We start from the raw sequence: 17,133 nt of genomic DNA, 5'->3' as shown, positions 1-17,133 counted from the left end.
GGCCAGCTTCCCTTGAAGCACCAAAACCGGTGCCGGGACACTATGCACAGCTACATGCTAAGCCAGCATCTCGCACACAACCATCCATAAGGAATTAGCTAGCACAATGCAGAACATGTCTGTACTAAGGGGGTATGAATAGGGTCTTTTCAAAACTTAACTGAATACAAATTGTGTAACTCTGCTACTGGATCAAATATGAATCTAATAGTGAAAGAACTGAAGTGAACACAAACAGAATATTTGTGTGAGGCAAACAAGTGAGAACAGTGAAATGCTAGTAGCGCACAGTGGTACAGCACTGTAACTCAGAGCGTCAGAGATATACGTGTGAAAAGAGGCAGTAATGATCACCACTACGATAACAACTCCATCATGGCATATGCAAAGGAAAATTAACTTTTTAAACTGACAATGACAGCAAATAAACTAGATCCACATATCTGTAGATGAGAGAGGTACCAGCTGCCAGCCAGCATGCCTCCGAGATCAGGCATTGTGGCATTGTTTGTTAAAACTGGCTAAACCATGCCGTGCCCCTCTATCTTGGAGGCTATGTATGAGCATTATCAGTGCGCCATATGAAATAAACACTGCCGTGCTGATCCCTCCTTCCCACAAAAACCCATTGTGGCAGCATGCTGCGCAGTGTTGAAGGGGTGGCATTTTCAAAACTGTCTTTGCATAAAACTACAGCATTGCTTCACACTAATTCTTAAAAACTGTCCAGAAATTTAGCAACTTATTCACACAGTTTCAAATATTTTCAACCTTCATTATTTGACTCCTTCAGTGCATCAAAGAGGAAGATATTCTATTCATTATTGAAAAATCTCAAATATTCCCATACCCCTAGCCTGTACAACTATTATGCTGAACTGCCCTAAAAGAACAAACAAGAAGTGGCCAAAACGGGTACAGCTCTTCCTACTCACTCTGCTTTGCAGCCTTGTTCAAAACGGCGCTGGTCTTCAATCATCTGCATTCTCGACAGCTCTAATGCAATCACCAGGTCCATCGAAAAATCAAGTTCATGACGACCTCGATGCCTCTCTGCAAAAACAAAACAAATACTTGCAGTGACAGCCTTTTGTATTGCCTGAGCAAACAAAAATGACAAAAAGGTTCTTTATTAAGGGTTTCACAATTAGAACCTCAATATTAGGAAGTACATACCGATGTGGTGCAAGCAGAGACCTTTGCTCAACACATCACAAGTCAAAGGGCCTCAATAAGCAAATGCCATGGCAGCATTATGCGCGCCCAGCTTTAACATGCACCCTATTCTTTGTTTCACTGTTTCAGCTGTGGATCCAACTACAAAGTGCAAGATCTACTATTCTTGGAAAACAACTGTGCATTATATGATCATTTAAACTGATATGTAGAAAAATTATTTTTCCATGAGCACTATCTGCCATAAAGCATCAGTAAGTAAAAAAAAAGGAGCAAAATATCAGTGATTACAAAGTAATCCTTTGTTAATGGCACCTAGATTACATAAAAGACAGTAATCAGGATACTGAAGCAGTATCTCTGTACTATAGAAAACAGCGCTCACAACACGACCTCCAAAAATCGGTCACCAATGGCGCTCAGGCGAGATCACCGTTGTAGCGGTAGCGGCGCTATCGCTATCATTGGTGCTGCGCCGCCTTTCTCGCGACACGCTGGCGCTGACTGCTGGAGCCATCCGCCAGGGAGAATAAAGCAGTAGACACATGGTACTCGTCTTGTTTTGCCTTGTTCATGTCGCACCCCAATTAGCTTGTAGGGGACCGAATCTTCATCTCCCTACAGCGCGGTGACCCGGATGCAATGAACGCGGACACTGCCACCAAGTGGTTCACCACCCAGGCCCCTGGTCCCAGCTCCTGTACTGGCTGCAGAGGACATCGCCAGCGTCCATGTTCAGCTGCCGCTATTTTGACCCCGGAACCCCGCCGTGTGGTTCGCACAAGTGGAGGCTGTGCCTGACCTTTGGCGCATCCCTTCACAAAACGTGAAGTATCTCCCCACGTGTAAACCCTCTCCGCTCAGGTGATTGATGGGTTCAACGATGTTTTGAAGATGCCCGACCTCTCCTCCCCATATGACCACTTCAAGGCTACGGTTCTTGCCAGGAAGACCTCTCACAGCGTAGCTACCGCAGCAGTTGCTCAGCGCCGAGGACCTTGGTGACCACCGATCATCTCAGCTCCTCCACCACATGCGACAGGTGCTCGGCGACCATTCGCAGGATGTCAACAGCCGCTACTCTGCGAGCTGTTCCTTCAGCGCAGGCCTCAGAGCATCATGGTCGTCCTGTCCACAGCATGTGACATTACCTTGGACAAGCTAGCAGAGTTGGCTGACTGTGTAGCCAACTACTCCAGCCCTGGTTCTGCTGCTGGAATTGCGTCCACACCATCGTCCAGTCTCCCTATAACGTGGTGGTGAGTATGATGGACCTTATCCATCCTCCAGCACTGTGAGGAAACTCTCAAGCTGAGTGAGAAGAGATCATCGCCACAGACCATGAAACCAGCCTACATGGTGCACGTTTCTCTTCCAAGCCCCCCCCCCCCCTTGTCCACGCAGTTGCCGATCATGTCTCGTGGGTACCATGCTGCTGACTGCAATTCTTCTTCCTCCTTCTGCGATGGGGAGCCATGTAGCAGTGCTATCGCCATCATTGGTGCTGCGCCACCTTTCTCGCAATGTGCTGGCGCCGGCTGATGGAGCCACGCGTTTAGGACCAGTCAAGCTAAGTTAGTTAAGCGAAAAACAAAATCTGGTCCCTTATCAGAGCAGGTCCCGGCCTCCTATACAGATCTTTCAAATAATCCAGAGTAAGCCTATGCCACCTCAAAAGCAGTGACATAGGAAAATCACTTGCAGTGTTCTATACAAACATGTGCACCAACCAGCAGGCACAAGCCACATTTCCCTGGAGCGTGTTTGGACTAATCAAAAGGTGTAAGAACACGACTACGCTCTTCAGACGCATGGAAACACTTTACACTAAATTTTAACCAACCGTAACTAAGGCTACCCTGGCTGAGAGATCTGAACAATAATTGCAGAAAGAGTTAAGCTCATCAGACCGCTTGAAATTAGGACACCACCAAAATTTTGAAAAAGAAATAACTTGACTTGCGTAAAAACATAAATGAAATAGCTTAGGCTACATTTATTTACTGGTGGCTTACCGAGAATGCCACCACACAGTTCACATAGGACTGTTTCTTTGCAGAAAAAGGCACTTCTTTCACCGTTACAGTAAAGGTACTTTAAAACAGTGAAAATGTGCAGGTCTCTATACAAGGGTATTCTTCAGGGATATCGTGTGCAGCCAAACAATCCAAGATCCTGCCAACTTGACCATACCAAAATTTGCAGTCTATCAGCCTCCGAAGGTAGGTGCCAACGTGAAACACTTTGCAGGACCAGTGCAGCACATTATGAGGCAGGCCACAGAAAGTGATAGTAGCTGCATTCTTTGAAATGGTCTTGGCCAGGTCACATGCCCGTTAAGGGTGGCATTCACCCACCTATTTTTGTCTTCACGATGTGTTGAGCCACCTTATCACTTTTTCATGTAGCCGAATAAAACTGCCATTGCCGATACAGTCAAGGACTTCGCAAATCCGGTGCAAAGCCTGCATAGTGCTCAAGGCCTTAAAGACACTGTGCAACTCTCCGATCATCTATCTCCAGTACCACTGCCACCCTAATGCTCCACGAGTGCTAGTGACACCATCTGTTATCTGCTATAAGAAGCGCATGCAACATATGGTACAGTCTGTCATAAGCAGTCTATGCACGAGTGCACCAATGGCCGAATGGACTAAGGCGTCAGGCTGGCAGCACACTGCATCGTACCAGCATTGGTTTCAATCCAGCTCAACCCAATTAAATCTTGCAAGCTTCAGATCTGGAATAAAAATCCTGCCTTTGGAAAAATGCTTGACTGAAAGTTCTGAGAATGGAAGCTAAAAGCATTTAATTGTAGGGGCTAAACATTTGTTTGGGCTAGCCATTCACAAAGAAGTCCTACTCAGCCACAGTTACGGCAGTAAAGGAACTGCAGGTGAATTCCATTCCCTTCCTCTTTAAATGCCACCCTTCCCCAGCTGTCCGGCAGCACTTTCCTAAGTCACTGGCCAGTGCTGAAAGCCCGAAAAATGCAGCTAAATGCCTGGCTTTCCTTCCACTATGCACTGTCATGTCACATGAGTGCATTACATCAGAGCTCTTAAAGGTGCACTAAAGATGAATCTGAACTCGTCGTTTTACCGCGGGAACTCTGTCTACACATTTCGGGCATTCTTAGAAACTTCAAATTATTGTCCTCTGCGGCCGATTGCCCTAATTAAATCGGATTAAACATCCCGGCTCCCGCCTTTTTTTTTAACTCAATGCGGTAGGTAGGAGGAGTCAACCAATGCGTCAGCCAGTCCCGTGGTGGCTTGCCGCTCTGCCATCAGCGGAGTGACCGATAAATCAAAGAGTCCATGCCTATTTTTATTTCCGTCGGCCTAGTTCGCGGCTATATTGCTTGTGACTGAAACTGTTTATTCACTGAAACCTAAAAAACAAAATAAAAGTGAAAGGAGAAGCCGCCACTGGACTGGCTGAAAGGCACTCCATGCATTGGTTGACTTTGCCTACCTACCGTGTTGAGTTCAAAAAAAGGCGGGAAACGGGATGTTTAATCTGATTTAATTAGAGAAATCGGCCGCACAGGGCATAATTCGAAGTTTCTAAGAATGCCTGGAACGTGTAGATAGAGTTCCCGTGGTAAAAAGACGAGTTCAGGTTCCTCTTGAGTGCACCTTTAATGCCAACAGGACATGGCAATCATGACTAGAAACTGCTGCATGTGGCCAGAGCCTGTAACCTGAAGAAGTTTCACAACTCCATGCAGGAGGCCACAACATGAGGAAATCGACTTTAAATGCCTCACCTTGGTTACTGTGCATTGTCTGGCACCTGAGAGAGCAGTGTTCGTGAAATTTCTGTGTTCGAGGGTTTCGCGCCCGTGGTCTTGTACAGCCCTCTCGTGAGCAGACACCTAATGAGTACAGAAAGAAGAAAAAAGAAAAGGTAATGCTATATGTCCATTTGAGGCATGCATAATAAGGCCTCTCTTCTTATTCAGACCAATTACTACTGCTGAGCCAGTGGCACAATAACAATCCCTAATAAAAAAGGTCTATCCAGGTGCCTTAAATACAGTAACAAAACCATCAAGGCAGGCATGAAGCTATGGTTCACCTGGTGGTCTTATTGTGCGCTTCTGCACTGAACATATTTTGCCTTTCTGTGCCTGAGTGCTTTTCTGGAATGACCCAACAAATAGCCCAGCGACAAAATCTTTTAAGGTATGTAAGTAAACTGTCAAAATTCACATAGCCTAAAGCAAAAAAGTTCTAGTCAGTAGTATAGGTTCTATTCTCTATACCCTATAGGTTTTATTTACAAACAGATATGCACAGCGACTTCATGCACTGTGTGTCTGTTTTACTGAGCCCTACAAAGCAAAGTGTATTCTGAAGAAATATTTCAAGAAGCGTTGGGAAAGGTGCAACACAAGGGTCAAGGATTACTCTGCAAGGAATAGAGATTAAAAGTAAGCTATACAAGCTTACTGGCCAAGTAAACACATTAAAAGCATACTTTGCCCCTTTATTTTCATAAACTGCCCAAGTTTTAAACAAACCTATTCTTGAAAAAAAAACTGCAAGTCATGCAATGTCACTGTGAGGACTGTAGAACAGTTGCATTGACAATGTGCACATAACCATAACTGAATAGCTGTAATAAACTTTCAGCATTCAAGGCATAAACTGAAGCATCCCTAAGCTTCTAAGCTTGTGGTCATTGTATTAAGCCTTGTTACAAAGGTTCCCAAACTTTTTGACAAACGAAACACGACCAGCTTCCACAAAGTACCACGGTGTTGTGTGCCTTTGTTTACTCCCCAGGTAAGATTGAAACAAAATGATATAATGAAAAAAAAAAAAACAGATGTGTCAAGGCTTATCACGCAGGAAAAAGAAATGACAGCAGCCCATACGTTAGTGCGAAAGGCACAGTTTCAAGTAGCTGGATATAGCAATACAGTAAGTGCGAGCTTAACAAGTTGCAGATGTAAAGGTATGATTGTATGCACTGTTTTGGGAACTTAAATAACACAATAAAGGCATCTGTAGAACTTCTGGTTTCTACAAGATCTAGTTAGAGACCCCTTGTATTATGCTGTTATATAGTGGCAACGGCAAGTGGATGGTTGAGGCAAGAGCTTAAAAAGCAAAATGCTAACTTCATCCTGCAAAACAAATCAACACAAGCACCGCTGTGGCTGACAAGCCAGCAGCCATTAGACAAAATGCCACAAGCCACTAGCACGTGCTCAATCCTACACCACAAGCACATCTTCCACTGAAGAGGGTATATGACAAAGCCATGCAACAGCACGAGTAAAAGCCTAAACACCAAGCCAATATGGTTCTGTGCTCGATGGCAGAAAACCAAGCACAACTGACCAACTTCGCGGACTTCCTCGTCATCCGTGTCTGAAGCACTACTGCCACTGGTACTGGGATCATGAGGCCAGTCGAAGAGTGCAGCCAGGTTGGCGTGACATCCGCGGGCATCCTTCACCCAGGGGTCTTCCATAGGGCCATCCCCAATAGACTCCAACAGTGCTAGCATCAGGTGCTCCTGAGCGTGAAATGAAAAGCAGTGGCATTTATTTAAGCTGTCCGCTTGTTTGCTAAGTTTGTGCGTGGCATTACCCCCTCCTCACCACCACTCTGGCATTGTGTGTATTCTCAATAGCACATCAGAGTTGCTAAGAAGTTTGAGACTTTTCACTAGAAGCCCAAAAACTGAACTAAATGAATTCTGAACTGAATCTGGTTGTAAACCAACGATTGACACAAATGAAAAACAGGAGCAAGCTAGATTTGTACTTGAAAAAAATGAACAATGAATGCACTAATAAAGCTTTTGTAGCAGCCACCTCGGATGTCAAGCTAGGGGGTTAACAGCAACGTCATGATGAACAGCTGAGCCCATTGGCTGGAGGGCCCTCCGCTGAGGGGTATTCGCAGCCGCGTCCTTGAATTGCGTGAGACTATAAATCCATTGAAAGCATAAAAACAAACGTACAGACACATTAGTCTTTATGTTTAGAGAGAAGGTACTAGCCTCACACAAGAAAACTTGCCCGTCTTGGAGCTTCACAAGAAAATCAGCACATCACATAGTAGACATCAACATTCAGGAGGACACACAGATTAATGTACCTGTCAATAACCTATTTATCCACTAAAACTGTAGCTATGCTTAAGAAATAAGGATGAAACAATGTGCTCTCCTGCAGTATTATCTTTGGGGGGGAGTCACAAAAGGAATCCAGATTCTGCACCCATCTATACCAAACAAACTCGTGGCCCCTTTCTGGCAGTAAAGTTGATGCAGCTTACCCCAGATTTTTCAACCTATGCTTTCTTCATAGAATCATACTGTCTGTAACCTAAAGCTCGAGCGCATTTTGCATTCAATGACAGCATGTGCCTATGGGGCCTCATGTCCATTACGCTATTAAGGCATCCCTTTCATCTAGTCATAAGACAGCAAAATACAATGGACGACCAAAAATTTGGACGCCTGATTTTTCGGACATTCTCGATTATTCTGACTTTTTTGCGGCACTGCGATGTGGCCCATAGAGCCAATGTATAAGAGCGCCTGAAATTTCGGATGTACTCCAACTGACTGCTCGATTTTTCGGACCTCGATCGCACTCGCCGCCAGTGCCCAAGACGCCATATAATGTGTACAGTGGAACCTCATTAATTCAAACGGCAGGAGAGATCGAGGTTAATTCAAGGTTAAAGGGAGCGCCTCTTAACTTGCGATGCTGAAATTCTGCACGAGTCGGTACATTGCGCCCGTGTGATTTCGAATTCGTACTGTTCTTGAATGTCTTCCGCCGCACGAATTTGAACAGTAGTCACAGCTGGCGGAAATCATCTGTGCCGAGTATTTCGTTATGAATACGGAAAGAGGTAGCAGCAAAGCGCGTGGAAGGCGTACGGCTTCATGGAGACGGCGAGCGCGGGAGGAAACGGTGGTGCATTTCAAAGCGAGGTCAGCGCACCCGCGACAAAACGCACCGCAACCCTGACTTTTCTATTGTAAAACCGTAAAAAACTGGCATTTCGATGACAGGCAATGCACCTCTCATTACATGCAAGCCACCGCAGAGTGCATATCGCAGAATACGATGCCGATTTTGGCTCTAGTTGCTAGGCCTAATGACGAAGGCCAATGCCGACGTAGCGCTTGCTTCGGCTGTTTCTCAGTTCTTATTGCTTTGCCATCTTCGCGTTCTCGTTCCGGGCCCATCCGTATTGCAAGCACAGCACAGTTCCCGCAGTGGCGTGTTCTCTTTCCTGTTTAGACGTTGTCCCAGCCTGTGCGTTCATCGGCGACATGCCGAGGGCAGCACAGCCAGGCCGAGCTCGTGAAAGTAGTCGCTGCCCGTCGTCTGTGCAAGTGTTGCGTAGCGAAATTTAGCCATGAGGAGCTTTAGAATGTGTGCAATACAACTGACCCTTTCCCCTGGCATACTGATAACAAGTTCGTGATTATTTCTATCAAATTTGATTTTTCGGCCGTTTTCGCGGTCCCTAGAGAGTCCGAAAAATCGGTCGTCAAGTGTACATAAAAGAAAAAATGGTGAAAATCTCAAGCTGCAGCCATACAAGCTCATAAAGACATGTGAACAAATAAAGAAAGCATATGACAGCAGGGTTCAAATGGCTGTGCTACATTGAGAGGGGGAGTTAATAAGAAAGGTAATTTGGGCAAGAGTGACTTACGTCTTCTGGAGGATCCAGACCAAACACAGTTGGGTAGCGCCGCCTGCGAGTGCGCCGCGATGATGGTGGAGTCTCTGGGGGAACCAGGCCACGAGAAATGGCCCTCAAGAACTCTTCACGCTTTCTAAGCACTCTCTCCGCACTCTCCACAATAGTGCGGTGCGAGAAACGCAGACGAGGTGATGACAGTATGTCAGACAGGGCCTTGGTCGCCTCCTCCAGATCGTGCTGCATGCATGACACAGCAGTCACTTTTTAAACCACATGTGGCAGGATCACAGTGTGCCTGCCAACAGCATAATAACCTTAGTCCAAGTGCGTTGTGTACACCAAATGATGAAAACTCACGAGCATTGCTGCTCAATGTTTGTATCGCTGCAAAATAGGCAGCTTGGTTTTACATAAATAAGTGCAAGTTAATTACTGTTCAGATTACAAGAGCTCGACTCAAAACCCAACCATACGAGGCCAGTTCATGATGACTGATATTCAGCAGCCATATTCTGAGGTCGTTAACCCTTCAATCACCAACCTCGAGCTGTACTCGTCAAGGGAGATTGTACCAATATCACCAATGATGAGTCACACTCAATTCAGCCCGACGTTGCACTGCTCCCACTGCCAAATATGAGTTACGACCAACTTTTGAGCAGCTTGCAATTTTCTACACTAGCGGGCAGCACTTGTCCACGAAAAAATGCGTTTCGCGCCTTTAGCGCGTTTTAAGCCCAACAACAGTCAATTCATAATAGCGTCACACATGAAAAATGCCGGTGGCGACGATGTGCTAAGAAAAAGAGCTCCTTCTTGGAGCAGTTCTGACAGTAGCGCTGCTGAAGATCTAGAATTTGTTTTCGACAAAGACTCGGACTTAGTTTGCAAGCTAGAGATGGCTTCAGATGATGATGGAAGTGACAGTGACGACGACAACAATGGGGGCACCCTGGGTAGTGCACGTTAACTTTTAATGATGGAAACTTGTTTGTGTTAGAACGAAGCAACACCTATGCTCTATGCACTTTGCAGTGTGTTACAGTGCATCAGGTCAACTAAACACACAGCATTTCTTTATGTTGTACTTCATTACTATAGCATGCACTGAGGGAAAGCCAACCACGAGATAAGCTTTTTTATTTAAATTTTTGTGTTAATTCTAACCAGAAACCAATTATGTAATATATTTTCAGAATGAAAATTACAGGAAAAAACTAATGATTGATTAATAAAAATTTGGTGATTTTGGTATATTTTTCCAGAATTAATTTGGTGCAGGGTTAAGCTACATCCATGAACAAGCTTCAGCCGTTTTCTTTTTCCTCTTTTCTCTCCTTCCACAGAAGAAAAACTTGCACAAATGAGCCTGCTCATATTATGGTGCATCAAGACATTCTGCTTATTCTACTCTTGTGCCCCTGCAATTTTAACACAAGCCCAAATTTCTTATAGAAGCTGCCACAGCAAACATCTCAGGCGAGCTGTTCTAGCACGTAAAAAAGTAAACTGGCCCACTGTCACACTACCCCGCCAGGAAGGAGTCTGGAAGAAATCCTTAACTTTCACACACCAAAAAAAGCAATAAAAAATCTATTATTATGCATTTAATAAGACAGCCGGACTCGACAATACCTTTATATTTCTTCCAACTACAAATATTTACACAGACCCAACGGAAAGATATTGACACAATGAACAGAAGTTGAAATCCATAATATATTTATACACATGAACGCAGAGCGATCCATAATTTCAGGATAAAACATTACATTTCCTCACCTGGAGAAGCTCAAAGACTGTCTTTCCATAGCCATCATCTTGCATGTAGTAGCCATAAGCATATGAGCCACACAGAATTCTACGTGCCCGTAGTAACTCCCATATAGCATCCCCAAGGAAGTGAACATTAGGCAAGCCATCTTCTCCACCATATTCACGAACCCAGATTTCCTCCTTCTTAACAAGGCGTTCCTGGATGGCGGTTTCGGCCTGAAACATGGAGCAACGTGAAGCGCATTGTAACGACTTGACCGTTGCCTCCTGTCATGAAAAGTTAAAAACATACTGTACCTTGTGGCTCTTTTCATGCTCCTTGTAGGAAGTGTAATAGTGGGCAAACTTCTTCAGCTCCTGCATTTCCTTATTCTTTACCTCAGCCTGCCACAGAGAGTAATCGCAGGGCAAATCTGTTTAGATGCATTCGACAGTACCCAGAGTGACAGCAACTAAACTAACTAAACAACTACAACTGAAGAACACAACTACTGAGGAATTCAATTCAATTCCGCCAAACTGATGTCAACCTCGGCACATTTTGTTAACTTTCACTGGCTCACTCAGAGTACTCAATGACAAAGAAAAAGCAGCTTTTCTTGAAACTGTAAGCTTGCAGGTCAAAGTACCATTGCAAAATGACACTTCACACTGGTTTCAAGGGATGAAATGCCTTGTTACTCTGACCCTGAAACATTAATCGTTTAAGTTCATTTTTTAAAACAAAACTTGCGCCATTTGCTTCAAATTAGGATATCATAACTTTACAGCATTAGACTATAAATGCTTATTTCATGGCCTTTTTCCTTCTTGAATTATCATCAGCAAAAGGCAAGAGTTCGTCAGTCGTTCTACGTGCTGCAACCGCCTTCTTCCCTAACAATACAGAAGAACCCCGCTATAGTAAACTTTGTTATAGTAAAAACTCGGATATAGTGAAGTGAAGCTGCGGTCCCATTTCGCCTTTTATAGATGACCATACATTTTTTTCGATTACAGCAAAAATTTTCTTTAATGAAGCGGATATATGAAAGACCGTCTGGCTGTGGCTATGTACTTCCCGCAAAATGATGACATCACGGTACGCGTGAAGTCTAGGATTGTGAGGCAAATGGATACCAAATATGATAAAACGGCACCCTTTGAGGTGGCTTCACCACCAAGCTCAACAGCTGCAGGGAGAAGCGAACTTTTTAGACCTTAAGGCCTTGAAGCAAAGTGTGCAGCACGCACCGAAAAAGTGAATCTGGCTATGGGCGTGGAAGGAGGCAAAGCAGCACGGGTCGCTGAGGAAGGAAAGCCAGTAAAAGTTCAGTGAGGGGCAGAAAAGGGAATAAGAGGGCGCGCGTTCGTAGCACGGCAGCGTGAAGCATGGGGAAGCGGCGGCAAGAAGTGGAGGCGGTTTTGACGCGTTTGACTGTGTTGCGCGCGTTTTTAATATCTGTCTTTTAAATGACGCTGAGGCCACGGAAGAAGATGCCATCATCATACAAAGCTTTGGGTTTCACATAGCTACGTTGCAATCATGTAAATGCGGTACTTCCACAAGATGTAAACAAGGCAAAAACGTGATAGCATGTGATAACTGAAAATAAATAATTATCACATAACGGGTCCATAAGAGCAGAATGTCAGGTATTTCTGAGTGTTTATTTTATAAACCAACACTTTGTGCTTAGTAAGCAGCCAGAGAGCATAGTCAGAGCCATGCCATCCCCAACAACTGATATAGTAAAGATTTTTGCTGGTCCAAGCTACTACAATATACAGGGGCTCTACTGTATATTTATAAGCAGTAGGCGGAGTGTGAGGTTAGCCGATCGAACCACAGTGTGGTGCTTAGATAAGCACTGATATGGTAGATGCAGCAGGCACCATGCATAGGCATCTTCTACGAAAAAAATTGATGATGACCTAGCTCTGTTAGGCCAGGATATACATAACAAAAGCGCGGCGACACCTAGAGCCGTCGTGGTGGAGTGGTAGCTTCTCCGCCTCAAACGCCAAAGGCCCTGGTTCGATTCCCAGCCTCAACACAGGTTTTTTTTTTTATTATTGAGCGAGTCTATGGGGGGTTTCGTGCGTGGTTGGTCACGTGGTCGGTCACGTGGTGCGGAGCAGCTGCCGACGGCCCAGCGCTGTGGCTAGTCACGTGGTTTGTCACGTGTTGGTAACGTGACCAGCCATGTGGTTGGTCACGTGGTGCGGTGCGACCACGGTGGGAATGCGAGCGTTGCTACAAAAAGAGTAACACAAATAGAAGTCCAAGCCAAGGCAGCAAGGTGACGGCAAACAAACTTATTCACCTCACTGATGATAGCACCTGCATGCTGCTCGGCACGGTTCACGGCCTCAAACCGGTTGCAACGAAAGTATCCACCAGTTGCAGAGCTGTGCCTCTTCCATGGCTCTAGACAGACCCAGCAAAAGTCATGCTTGCACTGAAAAAAAAATGCAAATATAAACACAAAGCATAAATACATAGAGTGATGTTTGCAACAGGATAGGATTTCATGCAGACTGTGTTTGACTTGCCACTCATCAGTATAAAGGCTAATTTTGGTCTTCTTTCATTCTGGCTTTTCACACAACCACACATGTTCTTTTTAGTAGTGCGACTATCTCTAAAGCTTTAGTGGATCACTGGTACCTGGCAGCAACCTATTCAGCGCCTCCTGTTGCAATCAGAGGGCACTAGAAAGATCTTTGAATCCTGTACAATGCTAAGGACTTGCAAAAATGCTGATGTCTGTACAGTGGAAGTCACCAGTAGCCATACTGATAACCATAAGGCTCAATGTTTTTATTTATAAACAAAATTCCCTTTTTCGAAAGCAATCCAAAAAACAAACAACAGTGCTTTTAGACGAAGTGAAAATACAGTTAAAAGGAATGTGGCTTTCAGCAAATTTTTTTTATATCTTGATGTATTCGCATAAAATTTTCTGACCATATTAGAAATAATTTTACGACTCTCTTACTCTCACAAAATTTTACTGTTACATCTCCAGAAAATTGTTTACTAATATTGCCACAGTGTTAGCCATTTACTGGCGCTGCCATGCGGTGGGACAGCACCCGCTGGTCTTCCTTGTCTTCCCCGGGCTTGTGCGTTCATTCACTGAGTGTGTGCCCTTCTGCCCTTTCTGCCGGCTTTCGGTAACAATATATATTTTTCCTCTGAGTTTCATAAAAAGACTGCATAGTCGAGAAAATGCGGCAGAAGGCTGGTTCAACATTCATTGCATTCCTACTGGTGTGCTATTGGTCAAGACGTTCATAGATTGTTTTTTCACAAGGCACAAATTTTTGTTTTGAATTTTTGTCACGCAGTGTCCACTGACATATCTAGAGTGAGGAGAAATATTTGTACAAAAAATTTGAAATTCATAAATTTGATAAATAAAGGATGTCTAGACCTGTAGTATGGACTCAGGAATGCAACAAAACAAACGTGGTTAAAATAGCTAAAATAGTCGTGACGAAATGTGCTTCACAAGATGAGCATCTAGTCAGGAAATAAAAACAAGAGAAAAATGCCGATTGTTCAAGCGTTCCCCCAATGCACTGGCACCACAGTTCACGAAATAATTTTTTTACAATATGTACTTCCTGGTTGATTTCAGCAATGAAAATTCGAAAATGAAACTTCGGAACAGCACAAAAAGCGAAGCATACGACCGGATACAAAAAGTATTACAAAAATCACTTTTTTGGCCATATTTGGTGACTTCAAAGCCACGTCCTTCCTTAAAAACAGTAAAGAGATGCAGGAGGGTTCAGACTTTTGCTCACAGGTGTTGTACATTCAATGTCCTGCACTAACCTTGTAGCACTTAATGTGGTTGCAGCCTTCATTCTTCTGGATGGGAGACTTACAGCAGGGACAAGGCTTTGAATTCGTCACCATCCAAAGACAGTTGGCAGCTTCCTCAGTACGGATGCAGGCACTCTTTACTGTAATGCACAGAACAGGTGTGAAATTAACAACCGCATGCAGTCTTTCCCTCACTAGTAAGATTCTTGTAAATTTAGCTCTCCTCTCCATGTAACCACAGACAGGTCATTTGAAGGAAGCCAACAGTCACTGAAACCAAAAAAGCATTGAGCAATGTTTCTGTCATTATTTTTTATTTGTGGTGCTGATCAAAGCGAATTTAGTAGTGTAATAATTTTTTACCTCAAAGATAAATGCTTAGAAAATAGATTTGTGTTGTGTGTTGTGTTGGGTTTTACGGCACATAGGCAACTAAGGCCATCATGCACCAAGCTTGAGCGATTAGATGAGAAAATAGAAGAAAAGACAACCCCATGCTGCCGGTGGAATCTGAGCCCATGACCTCTGCATGTTAAGTATAGTGCTCTAACGGAGGTTGTTGTTCAGTTCCATAGCTCGCGGCGGCAGCGGTTGTTTCTTCTTCCCCTTTTTGATTTGAGTTTAAATAATTATTACACTACTTAATTAGCTTAGATCTACAGCACAAATAAAAAATAATAGTAACAAAACATATTCTATACTCTCCTTGGTTCAATGACTGCTGGCTTCTTTGCGTGCACGTCGTAATGAGAACCTTCATTTCTCCACCTTTGTCTACTCAACACACACAGGTCAGTTGCTTTTTGCCCAACAGAAAACACTCAATAAATGAAGATGGAAGATGGTGGGGACTGTTTGATCACATTTTTAGCCATAAAAACAAACAGGTAATAAGTAGAAGCACGACAAGCATGCTTGTCCTCTCACTTGCTAGCCATAGTTTGCAGTAAAAAAATGTGTTCCACCACTACTACCACGTAGGCCAACAAGTTTTTAAACTGTCTTAAAACTCACATTCTTCGGGTTTAGCCTCAGCCACTTTCTTCTGCCACTCTTTCCACTTCTCACAGCAGCAAGGTGCGTGTGCTGCACCCAGGCATTCCCTGCAGCACAAAATAGCAAATACGTCAACTCAACCCAACAATATCGCTCAGCACAAAATCAAGCCCAATTCCTTCATGCAAACACATCTCCCCCCTTGCCTAAAAAAAATTTCATCAGAAACACAAAATAGTCATGTGACTGACTGCCTTGACCATTCTTATCTAACACAACACGCAAGGTGGTGCGATTTTCTGAATTTCAAGTAAATATAAAATGACTGATAAAAGAGCAAGAATAGGGCCTAGTTGTTTGTGCACCTTGGAGAAACATGCTAAATTCTTTACGGAGAGAAACGGAACGAGGACAACACTAAGCATGAACTGACAACTGATTTTTAACAGGGTAGGGTTCGTTTTATACACGGCGTACACAAGCGTCACCTGTGGGACACAAAAAGAAAACAGGAGAAATAAAACAGGAGAAAAATACACCGACATTCATCACAAGTAGGTTAACACATTGATGCAAACTCTAGATAACCTCAGCAGATAGCAGCAACAATGACACATTGCTGATGCACTTGTCAGTCCCTGTAGATTTGATTTGGAAGGCTTCTACAATTTCCCATTCTGTTTTATTGTTTGAATGGGGTAAGACAGCACTTCTGTCAAACAGTGGCATGCCTTTGTCGCAGCGGTTGCAATGCGAGTCCAACTTTCCTGGGTGAGTGACGGAATGACAATTGTTGGCAGGCTCACCTAGTGTTTTGTTTATGCAGCAACCGGTTTGTCCAACATACTTCATTCCGCAGGACTGTGGTATTCAGTACGCAACACCCGTGTCACATTCAACATGTTTGGTCTCGTGCCTAATGGTACAGGAATAGGCTCTAGGGATCCCACCATGATCACCGACTACTGCGCATAAAGAGGATAGCTTTTTGGGGCTGAGAAAACCAGTGGAACGTCGCACTCTGTGTATATACTCTATGTATATATGGGATAGTGACAGGCACCTTTTGCACCTTTTCTGATATCGAGGCCAAAAGGACATAAGGGTAACCACTCTCCTTTAACCTCACATTGCTGAGAGAAAGAACTGCATGCAGGTGCTGGGTTTACAAAACCAAAGACGAGAAAGAAATTTTGAGAGACGATTCAGGAGATTCAAAGTTAACAAAACTATCTATCGCGCATGCCCGCATGACCCAAAGGGTCAGAAAATCACGCGCACAAAGTGCAGTAGGAGCTTAATCAGCAAATTTCCAGGTTAAAGGAGAGTCCTAAGAGGATTATCTGGCAAAAAAAAACGAACAGATTCAATATATATATATATATATATGGCCCCAAAAAAGCTATGTCGTTTATGCGCAGCAATGAATGATCATGGTGGAGTCCCCAGAGCCCATTCCTGTACCATCAAGCAAGAGACCAAACATGTTGAATGTGACAGGTGTTGTTTACTGCAGTTTGAATGTGACAGGTGTTGTTTACTGCATGCCACTGTCCTACGGAATGAAGTACACTGGACAAACTGGTCGCTGCATGAACAAAAGACTAGGTGAGCATGCCAACAACTGTCATTCCCCCCACTCGCCTAGGAAAGTTGGCCTTGCATTGCAACCGCTGC

The 17,133-nt window shown here is 44.1% G+C and overlaps 1 protein-coding gene across 1 annotated transcript in view; it reads right to left on the bottom strand.

The window, feature by feature from the left end:
• The window catches only part of LOC144125579 (ankyrin repeat and IBR domain-containing protein 1-like), a 52,223-nt gene that overhangs the window by 11,420 nt on the left and 23,670 nt on the right, over positions 1–17,133 (bottom strand). The window contains exons 11-19 of the mRNA XM_077659072.1: positions 15,475–15,563; positions 14,470–14,600; positions 12,950–13,084; positions 10,941–11,027; positions 10,650–10,859; positions 8,877–9,104; positions 6,531–6,708; positions 4,949–5,056; positions 936–1,053 (exon numbers count right to left, since the gene is read on the bottom strand). Of these exons, the coding sequence (XP_077515198.1) occupies positions 936–1,053; positions 4,949–5,056; positions 6,531–6,708; positions 8,877–9,104; positions 10,650–10,859; positions 10,941–11,027; positions 12,950–13,084; positions 14,470–14,600; positions 15,475–15,563 (1,284 nt within the window). The remainder of the gene's footprint in view (positions 1–935; positions 1,054–4,948; positions 5,057–6,530; positions 6,709–8,876; positions 9,105–10,649; positions 10,860–10,940; positions 11,028–12,949; positions 13,085–14,469; positions 14,601–15,474; positions 15,564–17,133) is intronic.

Source organism: Amblyomma americanum, chromosome 3 (genome assembly GCF_052857255.1).
Source record: "Amblyomma americanum isolate KBUSLIRL-KWMA chromosome 3, ASM5285725v1, whole genome shotgun sequence".
NCBI lineage: Eukaryota > Metazoa > Arthropoda > Arachnida > Ixodida > Ixodidae > Amblyomma > Amblyomma americanum.
The sequence above is the reverse complement of the archived record's forward strand: the minus strand, read 5'-3'. Positions and strand labels throughout refer to the sequence as shown.